Below are 16,898 nucleotides of genomic sequence, written 5' to 3'. Positions count from 1 at the left end.
AAGTGAGCTGGAACAGTGTCTGAGAGCAAAGATGTCCCCTCAGATTCCCTGGCTCTTCCCTGCACTTGGCTGTATTGCTGGAGCATTTGCAAGTGAATACCAGGTCATCAGATTTTTTTGGATTAACACACAGAGGGGTCACCTTCTCTGCACAGATTTCCACGGTGAATCTTAAAACCTTGTCTTACCTTCATATCTGGCTGGAGATATAAATCTGAGGCTGGAAGGTTCAATTCCAAGTCACAGAGAGTTTCTCCCTTACCAGGGATGCATGGCTACGAGAAGGGCAAGGCCTCAAAGCAGAAACATGCATCTGAGTGTGTTACTCTTTAGTTACTGCTCCAAAAAATAGCTTTTGGGTCTAGCAAAGACTTTTCTGCATGAATCTGGAGACACAGATCAGACAACATAAGAGAGTCCACACAGGAATGGGGCTGTCTCCTAGTGAGGAACATGGAATTAAAGCCTAAAGGCACCTCAACTGCCTCACATTTGCAACCTGCAGACCTAACGCTGAGGGCTCTTTACTTGCCTTCATGGATCTGAAGACCAGGTTGGCTGCCTCTGCCATTGGGGAGGTACTTTTGGCAGAGGGCAAGATGCACAGCTGAAGGAAGCAACTCCTGAAATGATTTACCATGAACATCTAGATGTCATCTGAAGACTCTACAGCATGTTCAAGCCACATTGGAAGTAAAGTGGCCTAAGGTGGCTTAACAGTTCAAATAGTGTTGATCTTCTGCTGATTCACTCTTGACTTCAGTGCACAGCTTCCTACTAAAACTTATGCTATTTCTGAGAGTATAATCCCACACGTGGTATTTTCAATAGCAATCTCTCCCTGCCAGGCCCTCTGACCTGCCCTGTTTTCCTTCCCAAATTGTGCTGTACTTGCAGCTGCAGTGTGAAAGCTGGACAACACGCTGGAGATGAACTTAGTCAGCCCAGATATCCTGGCTGCCCTCTGGATTATTAGCTCTGCTTACCTAGTTCCCATTTGAATTTCAGTAGGACAAAATAGCCAACTTTCATTGCCTTGAAAGGCAGAGGCAATGCGACCAGTTGTCTCCTGTTCATTGCAAAGTGACTTTGTCTTTTCCACCCCACCGTTGCTTAAGTATGAACTGGTGCAAGAATGTCAAATCTGATACAGTCAGAAGTCAAGTGTGAAAAGGATCACTTGTGAGTACTAGTTGCAGAAATAACTTTTACTTAAAACTGCATTTCTTTTTCAGATACATTTTTTAACACAGGCAATTATGGATAGTGCAGAATAAGCTACAGTACCAATACCTATACATGTTTTTTTCCCCAGATAAAACATGACATCATATCTCCAACACACATAGTTTACTTCCCTGAAACTTAGATTTGACCTAAGACCCAGATTTCACTAGATAGCCTCTGAAATCTTGTTTTCTCACTTGTCCCCGAAAATACCAGTGAATCTCAAACAACAGAGACAACTGGAGCCAAGGCAATGCCTACTCACCTGAGTACAAAGTCATGGGAGTCAATATCTTGGCCATACTGAGACTGCCGAAGGTTCCCAGAATTGCCCACGACGGCGCATCGTCTGCATGTGTAAGTGCCTCGCTCCTGCAGTGGATCCCCAACCCCAGGAATGATCCCAAACAATTCCTTGAGAGTAGCATTAATGTTCTTTGGAGTTTTCTCTCCTTGCAATTTCTGTCAGGGAGAAAAATCACTCCAGGTTACAAATACAGCTAGTCTTTCTGCGAGCAAGACACAGTTTCAAATGTCTTCTCAAAGACCGATCTTACATCTACCTGCAGACACTGTCTCCTGCAGGATGTGCTACAAGGCTTCAGGTTGGGAGAAGTGTGGAAAAAAGTAAAAAATCCTTTCCATTAGCTTTTTTAACCCGCTTCCCCTTTTTCTCTCCTTCTCCTTGGATCCTCACACCTCCTCAGTCCCTATCCAGCCATGGTGGAACAGATTATGTGGTCTCCCCAAGGCTGACCTTAGCAGAATGAATGTTTCTCTGGTATCTATAAACTTAATCCCCACCTTGGACCAGATATCTTCTGTTAGGACATGTATAAGATTTCTTTTAACCCTTCTAGGAAGGACAGAAAAATCTCAGTGAACCTTATGGAGCACAGATGTGGCTGACACTCCCGCAAATTTTGGCATAGGACAGACGTGGGAATGAGAGATCTTATTGCTGATGTTCTGAACTGGAGGAACCAGCTGCTAATGCAACAGGAAACTACAGTAAAGTAGATTTAGCCCTGAGGGTTGAGGATGTAAAATAATCTAAAAAATTATCCAGGATGAAGAAAACCACCCGGACCTTGGTCATTGTGTCTGTTGCCATGGAGGGAAACTCTTTTGTAGCAGCTCTGTGGTGCATGGTGGAAACAATGGCTAGATCGGGAAGGTACAGGCAAGGTGAAGGGCAGGTGATGGTCAGACACTCCCTTTCCGGGGCTCTGTTCTCTGAGTGCTACTAAGAGGTTGGGAATGTTGGCAGGCTCACAAAAATCATCCCCCATCCTTGTGGTGCCACTTGCAAGTTCACAAAGGGAGAATGGCTCCTAACACAAAATATGCCAAAAGGCTCTACCCTTGCTCTGCCAGCCTAGGGTGAGGAGAGACAGGGAGGAAGAGAGGAGAAACACCTTTTCCCATGACTCCCAGCAACAGCCTGGGGTAATTTGGCCTTAGTTTCTGATGCGTTTCCCTCCACTGCACCAGGAACTGTTAATTTGTTCTATCTCTCTCTCTCTCTCACACAAACAGTTTTATCACTATCATTTTTGTTTAAATTTTGTGCTGTTTGTTTGCAGAACTAAGTAAAGCAACCTTATTTGCTCTGAACTGAACAAGAGTCTGTGGAGCTCAAAGCTACAAGATAACATTGGGGCCAATAACTTGAAACAAAGAAATGTTGCAGAGAATCACAGAATCAAATAGGTTGCAAAGGACCTTGAAGATCATCCAGTCCAACCGTTAACCTCACACTGACAGTTCCCAACTACACCACATCCCTCAGCGCTATGTCGACCCGACTCTTAAACCCCTCCAGGGATGGGGACTCCACCACCTCCCTGGGCAGCCCATTCCAACGCCCAACAACCCCTTCTGGAAAGAAATGCTTCCTAATAGCCAGTCTAAACCTTCCCTGGTGCAACTTGAGGCCATTCCCTCTTGTCCTATCGCTTATTACTTGGTTAAAGAGACTCACTCCCAGCTCTCTGCACCCTCATTTCAGGGAGCTGTAGAGGGCGATGAGGTCTCCCCTCAGCCTCCTCTTCTCCAGACTAAACCCCCCCAGTTCCCTCAGCCGCTCCTCCTACGACCTGTGCTCCAGACCCTGCCCCAGCTCCGTTGCCCTTCTTTGGACACGCTCGAGTCATTCAATGGCCTTTTTGGGGTGAGGGGCCCAAAACTGAACACAGGAATCGAGGGGCGGCCTCACCAGTGCCGAGTACAGGGCTCAGATCCCTTCCCTGTCCCTGCTGGCCACGCTATTGCTGACACAAGCCAGGATGCCATTGGCCTTCTTGGCCCCCTGGGCACACTGCTGGCTCCTGTTCAGCCAGCTGTCAATCACCCTCCCAGGTCCCTCTCTGACTGGCAGCTCTCCAGCCACTCCTCCCCAAGCCTGTAGCGCTGCTGGGGGTTGTTGTGGCCCAAGGGCAGCCCCCGGCATTTGCCCTTAGTGAAACTTCCCCAGTTGGGCTCAGCCCATGGCTCCAGCCTGTCCAGGTCTCTCTGCATACATAGACTTAATGTTCCTGCTAAGGCTTGTTAGCCTATATACTCATATATGGACTGTACAAGATGATTAGGATACAAGGTAATTGGGATGTCCAGACAAGCACTGCCATTATTACCGCATATGTCACTATTCAGTGGATGGCTCAATTAGGTGAAAAAGCTTATCTTCTAAATTTGATGCTACAAACATGTGGTCATATATCTAAAGTCTTATATATTCTTTATGAATCCAGTCTAAACCTGTTTTTACTCTAAATATGTGAAAAACACTTAATATTAGAAAGCCCGAAGCCTTCAAGATAAATGGAGACTTCATAGATGTCTTAGAGTGTAGTGTCAGGTGTTCCTTTAAAAAGGAACTTATTTTGAGTTATTTAAACATGGATGTGCGTACACTCATGTATACTCTCTCTCTGTAAAGGTGAACTGATTTTAACTGTCTTCAAGAAATTAAAGGGAAAACCACCAAACATGCGCTAAAACATTTTTAAGAACATAGTTATTCTGGGGGAAAAAAAAAAAAAACAATCAACCAACCAACAACAACAAAAAAACAAACCAAAAACCTGTTCTTGAACTGATTTTGACTAAGAAAATTCAGATGAGGAAGGTAATTTTCAGAAAATTCTAATTGCCTGAGCCCCCTTATTAAGGTAATTTGCCTTTTCAGCCAGAATGATAGCATCATGAAGAAAGGACATGGAATATTGACTGCCGTTTGATGCATTAAAATGGTAGAAACATTATCATGGATAGACACTTTCAGTTACACAGAACAGGGATCTGCCTTTTCTTTCTGTTATGCTGCTGTTGGTCTAGGGTAAGTCTATTGCCACTAAGTTAAAACATGGTCACCAACACCAGCCTGAAAGCAGGACACCATCATCCTACCATCCCTTGGTTGTGCTCAACTTCTACAGCAGATATTATTACTTATGTTAGATTCCCTCAGTGACCTCAAATAGGATGATGAACTTATTGCACTGTGTGGTGAACATCTATAAAATAAGACATCCATCATTAAAATGGCTCTGTTTAATTTCATCAGTGATTATGTGGTTGGACTATACTTTTCAGGCCTAATCTTCAATCAGCACTGGCTAGTCTTTGACATTTCAGCAAAACAGAGCAGACTGGGCAATGAAACTGATTAAATTCAAGGCAGATAGTTTTTAAAAGTTCAGACTTAATGTGCAGCCAGTTCCTTACTGTGCTATGTTTACTTGACTTCTTGAAAAAGATAATTTTAATAGCATTACAATTACAAGCCACAAGTTCACTTTCCCACACCAAATTTTTGTCTTTTTTTTTGAGTGTCTTTTTTTTCCAGTCTGGTCTTTCCCATAAATTGATAGAAGCACTGGGTGAAAGTCTGTCCCTGACATGCAAGGCAGAGCCATAGCAGTGCCACATGCCTCTGTTGGGACAGCATCCTCCCTCCAAGTGCCATAGATGTGTGCCAGGAATGTGTGTATAAATACAGCTGCTAGAAGTGGGCTTAAATACACTGAAATACCTGACTGGTGTCCTGAGTGAAGTGGCTGCTTTTCTCAGAAGTCTATGCAAACAACAGCTGTATCTAATGATGCAGCTTAACCTGTTGCCCAAGTCCAAAAAGCATCTTAACCCACCTTGTGTCCACATATAAATTATCACTAGATCACTTAAAACTCCAGCTCGCCTCCATAAAATATTTGTCTAGCACTTGAGAGTCAACTCTTCACCTTAGGTTGTTAAAAACTATAATTGGGAGTCCAGATTGAGATGTTTCCTAATCACCTTCACAGGGAAGGCAAACTACTCTGTCATCCTGGCCTTTGAAACGCCCCACTTCACATACAGAAGTTTACAAGCTGGTTTTGCATGACCTTATTTTAAAAAAGCAGAGGGGGGAAAAAAAAAAAAGAAAAAAGAACTCTCAAAGTTTATGACCTTTCTTTCTTTATCCAAGAATGGCTTTCCAAGGAAGAGCCTGTTGCTCTTCCTTTCGTTACTGGGTACACGCCTCCATTAAGAATGAAAAGGGACTTCACTGTTATAAACTTCTAGGAAGGCTTCCTTGGGCTCTCTGGTATCACCACATTGCCAGCAATTGCCAAGAAGCAATACCCAAAGCTCAGCTAAAGGGATGCAAATGGAGGTGTGAATTCAGCCAAGGCTGCTCAGAGCTAATAGCTTGGAGCGGTGAGGACACAGCTACAGTCAGGAGAGCCTCAAAGGAAAGCTCTCCTGGTGCCTGTGCATCCTGCATCCATAGACAAGTTTGGCAGCGTTTTAAATACACCTTCAAAATTCCAACTTCCTAAAGCAGGTAGAAAATACTCTGCTTAACCAGTAATCATTGGTGTGATGTGGATGCAGATGGAGCATGGACCCAGACACAGCCCTCATGGTGGACAGGCAGGTATAGCTGTGGGTTTGGCAGAGCCAGCACTGCTGGGGCAGCCCTGCAAGCACACAGCCAGGCAGCCTGGGGAAGTTGGTGTAGCAATACTGGGTTTTGTGGCTTTTCTAATTTTTTTAAACTGTTTTTAAAAGATAATGAGGAAATAAAGCCCCATGAGAATCTCTTTTGCACGGCTACTAATTGCCTTGCTGCAGCATTTCGGAGGCATTAATACTCCTGCAACGCTTCCCAGCTGTAAGACACTGTACAAAGATTAATCCTAGCATCAGCCTGATGGGGCAAATCCAGGTAATCTCCATTTTGCAGACTGAAGGAGAGGTTAAAAGGGAACCATCAATTTGAAAAATGTTTCCTTGGTCTGGAAAATATGGCGTTATTATTGTTATGTTTAATGTCCTGCAATTACTATGCATCAAAGAGATTAAAGAGGAGAATACAGGGGCTTTCAAGAGTTCGGGCTTTGTTTAATGATTTGTGTCTGTCAAATATATGCATTCTCAAATCTGACTGTAATGTGCATGTATTATGCAAATAACACACAGTAATATGCATATGCCAAATTGTATTATTTCTGACTTCCGTGGCTGGTACAGGTCATCTCCATGCTACTCTAAGGAGCAAAGACCCTGCCTCTGCCAGCTCTGTGTGCCCTCATTTCTGGCTGCAGGATGCTTGCAGCTTGGCAGAGAGCACTGCAATGCTTAGAGGGACCCATGAGCTTGGACCACCTTCAGATCTATCTGTGCTCGCTGGAGCTGCAGCCCAGCTGGGTGTACATGGGGGCTTGCCAGAGGTAGCCCAGCATCAGGTTCTCCTAGTATGTCCAAGTCTGGTCCAGATCTCGTGCTTGCACCCAAGCAGTGCAACACCAGGGGGGACTGCGAATCTAGCGGGCACAGGGACTGAAGCTGGGGACCTGGGCTGGGTTTCGTACCACCTTCTGCTGTGAACACTCTACCTTCAAAGCACAGAGCCCTTTGTATTGCTTTCAAAGAATCACAGACAGCGTCCCAGTTTTAAAGACGACTTCTGGTGATCAAAGTATTTGGGCAAATTTTCTACAAAGAGCATTCAAAATGCATGACTCAGGTGCCAAGACAGCTCTGCTGCTGTTCTTAAAAATAAGTGAAGCTTCCATGACTTCCCCAGTGCATGTGTTGGGGATGCCCTTTTGTTTGTCGTCTGGTTAGCAAATCTTTAAACCATATATTATGTTTTTTCCTACAAACATAACGACTAAAAGCTAACATTTTCTTTTAGATATGTTGATCACATGGCTCCAAGAGCTGAGATTTCTTCTGAAAAAAAAAGAAAGCAAAACCCTCAAATATCATAAGACTCTAGATAAAAATTGTTATAACATGGTAGTTTATGAACAATGTGCTACAGATAAAATTGCCAGGGAACTCTGAGCCTGATTTTACTTATCACAGCTTTAATCCATCAACCTCAACAGGGTTATTTTGGATTTAGAACAGCAGGTTCTGATCTCATATTTTTGATACTTTCTGACCACAAAAAACAATGCCAAAAAACCCTGAGAATAAACCAAGAAAACTATAAATAAATGCTATGCTGTGTTACAGCATATAATTCTTGCCCTGTTTCCTTATATACAGGTTACTAAATTTAGTGGAAATGTCCACAGCATTTGTGTCATGGAACAACAATGAAAACCTTGCAGGTGAACCAGCTCAGGAGGGTGGGTAAGAAAATATAAACAGAAAGAAATGCATCACATAACATAAGGTGCCACATTCCAAAACACTGAGACTCTCACAGTCCCTGAGTGTAAGAAGAGGGAAGGCAGATAGACAGACAGACACACAGGTAAAGAAGAGGAGAGAGGAGAAGGAAGAAAGAGGAGAGGAATTTCTAATAAGCTGGTTACAGTCTGGAGTATTGTTAATGCCCAGATCACCTCGGAGAGAGGAAGACTCCAGTTCACCTTTAAGTCACAAAAAGCACAGAGCAGCTGCAGGGGTGTACCCAGGAGGAAAAGTTGGGCCATTATTTCTTACCAGATTAAAGTAACCAAAGGAGAACTTATCAGCTGGGTAGATTTAAGCAAATGAAGAGCCAGTAACAGCCCTGACAACAGCCCCCTTGTTTCCGTGAACACAGAAACAGCCGGGTACATTTTCAGGTGCCTTCTCCAGAAGCAGCCCAGCCCAGTGAAGCAAGATGAGCCACTGCGGGCGTGGTGGCAGTGACCTTTTCTTCCCTGCTTCTTCACACCCACACAGGTGGTACTGCTAAGTCCAGTATCGACAATGTAATTTTATTCACAGCAACCATGAATATTTCCTTCCAAAAGGCCACATCCTACCAAGCTGGAAGAGCTTAAACAATATATTCTCCAAATAAACCACGAAACAGCCTGGCAGCCATATGAAGAGCTGCAAGCAAGTGAAATCACCCCACCCTTTGGCCCCAGATGTCACCTCATCTTGAATACTGGTCATTAGGCTCTGAAATCAGATCTTGCCTTCCTAGAAGTGGAGGGATACTAATGCTACAGGACTATTTGGGTGAATAATCCTTATTCACATATACAGCACAGGGTTAATGGGAAGGGAGGGCAGACTGAGCTTGGGAGACAGACAGCTCTCCGGCAAGGGCTCTGCCTGTGTTTAGTCCAAGCATGTCACATGGGTCTCCTCTTGACAGGAAAGTTGCAGCCTTGTAACAAGTAACTCCAGTGCAGTTATCGTTGTCTCAGTTACAGCATAACGAAACTACCACGTTGTCTGAAGTCAGTTCCTGAGAGTGAACACACAGTCATTTCTCCCCTGAAATTAAGTTTAAGCAATCTAAGGTCTCCTCATGCCTCATCTTTAAAGTACTAATATAGTAAAAAGTCACAAATTATTGAGTTGGCAAAGCAAGAGAGAGTAAAACATGGCCATGAGCAATGTTTTCTTCAAGACTGGCTGAAGTCTCAGAATCACTTTGAAGATGAGTTTAAAAATGAACAGCAAAAAGGGAGTACAGTCAGGATGCACCTGGGAGTTACTTACTCTAGAAATGACACTGACTGTCTTGGAAAGGTTTACCCAAAGCAATGTGTATAGGAAATAGATTGCAATGAGGAGCTGAGGCCACACCATGCCTGGATTTACCCAGAAGCTTGTTTCAGAGTAGTCAGGGCACCTTCTCCATCTATAAGAGATTAGGACAAGTATTTTCAGGAACTAGCCAATTTCCAATATACAATGCAGTTTTGGGGATCACCAAAATATTTCATACCTTCTGGCTGAAGATAACTTCTGGCTGAAAAAAATACAGTGGAAAAACTATGGAAATATTAGAAGATTTATTTTTACCATCTAAGTAAAAACTCCTTTGATTTTGTGAAGTGGTGTATTTTCTTTGAACTTGACCTGAATTCAGAAAAATGAATGAAAACACTAAAAATAGGGTTACTCAGCCCCGAAAATTAAGGGACAGTTATTATTTGGGCTTGGCAGGGAAGAAAAAGAAGACTTTTGGCTGTCCTGAAAGTAACTGTTTTTAATTTAGCTGAAAAAGGAACTATCCTCCCCCCCCACCCCCCCCAAATCTGTTTCAGGTTGGGCTGAAGTAAGACATTTGTACACTTTTTTTTCCCAGTTTCACTACAAGATAGAGAATCAGAAATTTGGACTTCTGTACTAAAAGCCTTCCCTTTATTTTTTTTAAAGAGAGAATGTATTCAAACCTCATGTTTAAATCAGAGCGGGGGCTGAGTGCAGAATGCAGGGTGTCTTCATTCGGGGGCGATGTGCAGGCCCTTGGGGGCAGAGCCCTCAGCAGAGGCACCCTGTCCACTCAGCTGTGTCTTACAGGACTCCTCCTCAGCCCAGCTGCTGTAGGAGTGCAGCCCCTGCACCGATGAGGGTTTAAGACCGATCATCCCACCCTCTCCTCGGCACCTCCTTGAGGTGCTGAGTGCTCCTGGTTCCTGTACTCATAGGCAATAGGGAGGCACTTCACAACCAGCCTCAACACTCATGGTGTCCATGAACAACCTCATCCTCTCATCTATTGACCTCGATTCGGGGTATCCTCCCTCCTCCAAAAACTGCCAGCCCTTAGAACAGCTCAGCTCCCTGGTGAAACCTCACCCCAGGGCAAGAATTATAACCTGAGCTTGCCATCTTCCCTTCTCATGGCTCTAGCAAAGCCCAGCTAGGAAATGTGGGGACCAGAGGGAAGGCTGGGGAAAAAAAAAAAAAAAAAAAAAAAGTGATGGTGTAAGCCAAAACGTCTTGCTAACATTTTTCTTCTGTCTTGCTTTACAGTTAACAATGGGAAATCTGAGTCATGGCCAAGGGGCAGGTGAAATGATGCAACACCTGGAGTATGTGAGACTCATAGCAAAAAGGAGGGTTTCATCATAAAATAAGGAAATCATTTATGCAACAGTAAAAGATGTTGAAGTTCAGTGGCATCTTTTTCAAGAGTAAATGCAAAAGCCACTGGAGTGAGAAGTAATAAATCAGATACAGCCTCATTCCCACAGCACTTTGCCGCCTCTTCCAAAAGCTAAATGCCCCCACTTCCAAAGTGGGTGCCTGCCTGAGGGGCCTCCCCAGGGTGCCAGGAAATGGCTAAAAGCCCCGAATTCAACATCAAGGGTTGTGCTCACCGCAGGACACCAAGCTGCAGGCTGTTGTGTGTTCAAAGAAAGGCACAGGGAGACTTACTTTTCTAAAGAGGAGGAAAGCCACTTATTATGAAACTGCTATTTTGCTGGGGTCGCTGTGCTTTAGCAGCTCTGCGGCACAGGACGAGAGTAATCCATTTAATCAATGTCTTGTTTCAAAAGGGGCTTTAATTAGGCAAAACATTAGGATACACCTTCTTCCCTTCTGTGCTTTTCGAACAAGGTATCTGCTAGCTTCTGTGATGCTTGGATTAGGCTCACTGGACCACCGTGCTCAAGGATACGCAGGGGCTGCTCCTTCCCCATGACCCATGGCCACCCGTGTGCTTTACAGACCCGTTTTACATTATCGGCCACAACTGAGGCTGTTCTCATAAACATGGAATTAATAATTTTCCATTTAAGCCTGCTCATTGTTTACATGTCTTAAGGTAGGGACAGCCCCTGGGTAATTACACACTTCACAGCGAGTTTGCTTTACTACCTCGAATGGCAAAAGCCCTTTTAACCATCTGAAGTGAAACAAGCTGGCTTATGAAGTTTAGTCTTTCAAAGAGAAAGGAGAAAAAAGGCAATGTAGACATCTGCAAATTCTGGATTTGCTGCCTAACTCTGCTAGGGACTTTTCTAGCTTGGAGCAAGTGAACGTGCACTCTGAGAGCCTGCAAGCTAAACAGCAGCACAAACACCCACTTTCTTCCACCTCTGCCTTGTCAGCTGAGACAGCAAATGCTTTTTGGCAGAAACCGTCTCTCGCTATCTGCCTGGCATCACTCAAAGCCTCACACCACATCCGCTGCACGAACGCCGGGCTGTATCCACACCTCCCACTTACCAGCCACCACTTGTAACTCTCTTCTGGGATCAAGGCATTTTGTGAGGTCAGGAAAGGTTGCATAGTTGAATTAAATCTCTGATCGAACCAGAGGGAATGTCCCAGCTCAGAAATGCACGTGCGACAGCTGCATGGTCTCCTGGGGTACTTGAAGAGTTTTTGGACTTGCTCTGAAAACTGCACGATGAGATGTCTCAGATCCCAGGTGGTTGTGGTCACCTGGTGCGTGTAGTTCAGCAGAAATGACGTTACTGTGATGAGCAAAAAGGCGAAGGTAAACACTTTCACGTTCCTCCTCCTTACGACAACCATGTTTCCCGCTGAGGTTCTGCCGTCACCGCTGACCAAGTACAATGTAGGGTCCAATGTAAGGCAAAAAGGGTGCTGCAGGTGCCTCCCAGTTACCACCTTGGGCTTAGGCTGAACGTACCGACTCCACTACCTCCATCCGTAATGGAAGAAGCTTTGTTTCCTCCACATGAGTTTAAAAAAGGCAAAGCTGGGTGTTTCCTTTCACCTTCTCACAGTGTTTCTAAGTCTCTTCCCACCTCTCTGTGACCTGCTGTTAACCCCTCCTGATGAGGGTTCAATGAAGACAGACCCTTTATCCTTCCACGTAACAGAAGATTTAGACAGGAGCAATATCAGCATTAAAATGTAGGTTTTCTGTGTGAGAGCAAGCCATAAATTAAAGAAACCAAACTGTAGAAAGAAGAGTTGTGTGTTTTGTTTTTTTTTTTTCTTGGAAGTTAGTTCACAAAGGATCAGATTATCCTGGGATGCACGTTCCAGCAGAGAGATGTGCTATGATGTCCATTTAAACCGTGGGGAGCAGTTTGCATCCTGGAGACACACACACACACACAGAAAGAAAGAAAAATCGTCAGAAAGTTTTTTGTATTCCTCCCAACATAATTTATTTGCTTTTCTCTGCCTATCCTAAAACTTCTGATCAGCTCATAGCCCTCAACACAGCAGCACCAGCTGCAATTTCTGCTGCTGTATTTGCATACTGAGAAGTTTCAGGCTGAAATTTCCAAAAGGGCAGAGCATCAACCTGTGGACATTGAACCCCCTTTGTACTGAATCAACCCCGGTGCTCAGGCCTTATTTGAATTACAGTTTGTAGCCCTTTGAATGGCAATGACTCACCTCCTTCCCTCAGACTGACCTTGATAACCACAAGATACGCGGGGACGTTTTCATAACTCAAAGCAGCTGAACAAAAAGCACTCCGCAAAGACGGGAGGAGCAGGATAGGGAGGAAGAGGAATCCGTTCCTTTCTCTTCCTCCCCACAACTGGCTTAATTTCTTAAGGATCAGGGCTGGACTCGTGATCCAGAGAAAACCAAACAAGAACAGCTCATACATCCTGGGACAGACAGGGGAAATCGAAGTATAAATGGCCTTTGTTTCATGCAGATTATTGCTATTTTTCTTGCCAAGGAAGGGTAGGTGAGGGCAGCCTGTGATTTCAGAGAGTTCCCGTGAGACCCCAAACCCGGCAGAGGCAGGGAGCTGCTTTGCCTCGGTGAGCTGGGGGATACAAAGGGACCCAGAACTGCTCTCTGTTCCCCTCCTGGTGTCCCCTGCCTGGCAGCAGTAATTTAAACAAGTTTTTAAAAGTCAAAAAAATGAAACCCTTCCTCCCACAATGCAATTGTTTCGTGAGAAGAAAAACATATTGTGGTTTTTAAAACTTCGGATGTTTGCAAAAAGCCCCCAAAGTGCCATTGCTTAAACAACACTCTTTTGATTAAAAAAAAAAAAAAAAAGAAAAAGAATCAGAGAAACAACTGTGTCAGATTATGTGCAATTTATGAACAAGCAAAAGCCCAGCAAGAGAAGTTTCATTCGCTGCTCAGCTGTAGGCTTCAGGCCAGCAAACAGCAAAACTGCAACTGTTAGTGCTAAACCCCACCATTTTAACCCATCCTGTGTGCCACATTGATGCAGGATCCCCCTCGTTTCATCACCCAAATCCAGTGGTTATCTAGCCATGGAGGAAGTGCATCTGGTGGCCACAGGTCTGGGCTGGGCACAGCATCCCCAGCTTGGCTGCTTGCTGGCTTTTCTCCTGGGAATCCACGAGGAGCTGCCCAAGGCCAAGCTGCTTTTCCAAGGGGTTTGATACAGTGTCTTAGAGACAGCACAGACCTGGTTTTCAGAGGCGGTATGTAAATATTTACTAAATCCTGTAAAGACTAATGTGAAGGCAGGAGACTCAGACCCTGGTCTTAAGTCTTTGCTCTGCTTCAAGTTTCTCATCCGCAGCACGTGATGGGTAGTGTGTGCCATACAATTAGCTGCTGTTTGCCAAATACCTCGAGATTTATTTTAAGTCTGGCCCCTACAAATGCATTTACAGGAGCTCAAGGGCTGACAAGTGGGTCAGGCTGGATAACAAAAGGCTTTATTAACCCCAGCTGTTCAGGCTCGCCTGCACCAGTAAATTAAACAGCACCATGGAACAATCCTGCTCTCGCTTTAAGTTTTTAGAGGAAAACTTTGGAGCCAACCAGAAACCTTCCAAACTATTCCTGGGTACAAATCAGGAACTGTAACCCAAAAGGTGGTGGGGATGCTGCCATTGTGCCTTGGAGAGCTAGAAAAGGAGCTTAAGAGCACAGCCCCTGTGCATGGCCCCATCCACACCAGCTGGCCTCTGTGCCGGAGAGCAGCCCCAAACACATTTGCTTCACTAGCCTGGATGTAGTTGTTAGTCTAAACAAAACCACAGCCTCTAACACCCACCCCCCCCCACACCCCCCCAAATATGCCAAATCCCAGAAGCAAACTGATTATTCTCCATTTATGGAGCAGATAATTCAAGAGCTACGATGCTGGTGGGTCGAACCCCTACTGCTGTTAATTCTGGGCCAATTCAATATTTGTAAACACAACTCCTGCTCTTCTATTATTTTTTTTTAATGGAGGAGGGAGGGGAATTATCCAGCATTTCTTGGAAAAGCCTGTGAAATGGAGTATTGTTCATAAAAGAAACAGTTCTGGCCTCCAAAACAAACACTCATTTCACCAGAATATTTTTTTTTTTTTTTTTTTGGTAACTGAGCTAAGTTTAAACTTATATTTAGAATCTGGAAAAAAAAAAAAAAAGCCCAAACCAGTGTTTATGCAGTGGACTGCAGTGTCTTCAAACTCCTAATCATCCCGTCTTTTATAGCACGTGATGGAAAGGTGAGAAACCAGCAGAACTCCCAAATACCTTTTCCAGTGTGGAAATAAACACCGGCTACTCACTACTTACAGTTTCCTGTGAGTGCTCATGTTTCTGATGGATACTCATGATAGAAAAAAAAAAAAAAATAATATATATATATATATATATATATATAACCTGACAGAAAGGCTCTGGGGACTATAAATGTGATTTAGAACCTGAGGCTGAAATGAATGGAAAATGCTTTTGTTGAATTCACTGTGACTTGGACAATTTTTTTCCTTTCTTAAAAAACATGTTAGATCCAACCCAGACATCAGTACTTTCACTCTTCCCAGAATCTTGCACAACATCTTAGACCATCCCTGCATCTCCCTCTGCTCACATATATTCATAAATCTTCACAAAAGGGTTTCCATATGATTCACCAAGGTGCTGGGAAGCTGGAAGGGCAGGGAGGATGCCAAAGCACAGCTGGTGTGGGAGACCATGCAGGACTGCCAACCCTAGCTGTTGGGAATGTTTTACCTCCTGACGTTATTTGCAATAGTTAATTTAAGCCGTTACAAGCAAGTAGCGTGATGCCAGCCACGGACTTATCAACATACCTCAGTGTGACCTTGGCATTAGTACATCTGTGAACAGGCTAACTTGGCCTTAGACCCAGAAACAGTATCTGGGGACGTAAGGTACGGAGATCTAAATTATGTGCCCAGCCCTCCTCCCAGCTACAGTCCCCTGAGAGTTAACCAGGGTGTTAAGTATGGGGTTCGTGCAAGCAGCTATCCCAGCTCAGCTCATGAACGCGGCAGGTTAAGCTACCTTAGGTGACTGGGTGCTTAAGGTCTTATTTGTGGTCTGGATTTCTCCTACTACCTTCACACCTCCTCCCTCTTCCTTCATATACCCTTGCCCCCACGTAAGCACCCCTGTACATCCCAGGATAACTTATTTACGCTGCCAACCCCCAGTGACATGCAATGCAGGGAAAATGTGAAATGACGTGTCCCAGGCAAGAGCAGGGGGGGGCAGGTTCAGAACAGGGGGCAGCTTCCTCCAAACTCTGTCCTGAGCATACAAGTGGGCCCGGTGTGATTAAATGGTCATAAATGAGACCAGAGCTTAATCTTTTGTCTACATTTCATATTATAAAATATACTGGGATCAATTCATTATGATTGTTTCTTTTAATTGTCTTCTCGCATTTTAGAAAGAAGGAACAGAAAGAGGGGTTTTTTTCTTCTTTTTTTTTCTTCTTTTTTTTATTTTTATTTTTTTTCCCCTTTTTTTTTCCCCTCGGGTAGATCTTTTTTGTATTGTAAACTCACAATCTGAAGAATGTCCCTGGTCCCTTGCCAATTTGGCAATTAACAGACAAGGACCAATAAAAAACAATTCTTAACACCTTCAGGAAATATTTTTTTGCCAAATCCACCTACAGATGCAATGTATTCTCACTGCACTTGTTAGGTTATGTAATAAAAGCTCATCTACACACCCACAAAGGAACACAGAGAGACAATAGCAGAAGGGGGACCCAAATAACACCCTTCCCCAAAGGCTCCCAGGCCCATACCAGGAGCCATCAGCCCATCAAAGGCCCTTCTGCACCAGCCTTGAGGAGAACAGGGGCACAAAGGCAGGTGGAAACCTGAAATAAGGACTCAGAAGAAGGAACATGCAGGTCCCTCCCAGGCCCCTCCCAGGGGACAGCCTCAGCCCCAGGCATGAAACTCACCCATAAGAGTCAACATCAGAGCACCTTTGGGAGTGAGATGGATTGCTGCCTGGGGGCACGGGACACGTTATGGGGGGAAGAGCATTTGGGGATTGCACAAGATCTGTGTGGTCAGCCACATGGTATTACAGAATGCTTCATTTCTTTACTTTTTTTTTTTTTTTTTTTTTTTTAAGATGGGTCTTAAACAAAAAGCATGTAGAAAACAATAATGAAAAAACACTGAGAAAAAAAAAAATCATTGCACTTCTCAACCCCCCAGGTCATAAATGTCCCATTACACTAAGAGATTGGCCCCTTCTTGATGCCTGCTTTGCTAGCAAAGAAGTACTTAGTACCAG

General features: G+C 44.3%; 1 protein-coding gene across 5 annotated transcripts in view; it reads right to left on the bottom strand.

Moving 5' to 3' along the window:
- ST3GAL1 (ST3 beta-galactoside alpha-2,3-sialyltransferase 1) overlaps positions 1-16,898 on the bottom strand; it is an 85,087-nt gene that overhangs the window by 14,476 nt on the left and 53,713 nt on the right. For 4 of the 5 annotated variants that reach the window (XM_074898398.1, XM_074898399.1, XM_074898400.1 and 1 more), the window contains 2 exons: positions 11,638-12,480; positions 1,493-1,689 (listed from right to left, as the gene is read on the bottom strand). In XM_074898398.1, coding sequence (XP_074754499.1) covers positions 1,493-1,689; positions 11,638-11,949 — 509 coding nt within the window. In that variant the 5' untranslated portion in view covers positions 11,950-12,480. Of the gene's footprint in view, positions 1-1,492; positions 1,690-11,637; positions 12,481-12,808; positions 12,831-16,898 lie in introns of those variants that run through there. The other variant, XM_074898402.1, reaches the window with a different exon arrangement.

The sequence above is a fragment of the Athene noctua genome, chromosome 2 (assembly GCF_965140245.1).
Source record: "Athene noctua chromosome 2, bAthNoc1.hap1.1, whole genome shotgun sequence".
Classification (NCBI taxonomy): Eukaryota; Metazoa; Chordata; class Aves; order Strigiformes; family Strigidae; genus Athene; species Athene noctua.
This window is presented reverse-complemented; position numbering and strand designations above follow the sequence as displayed.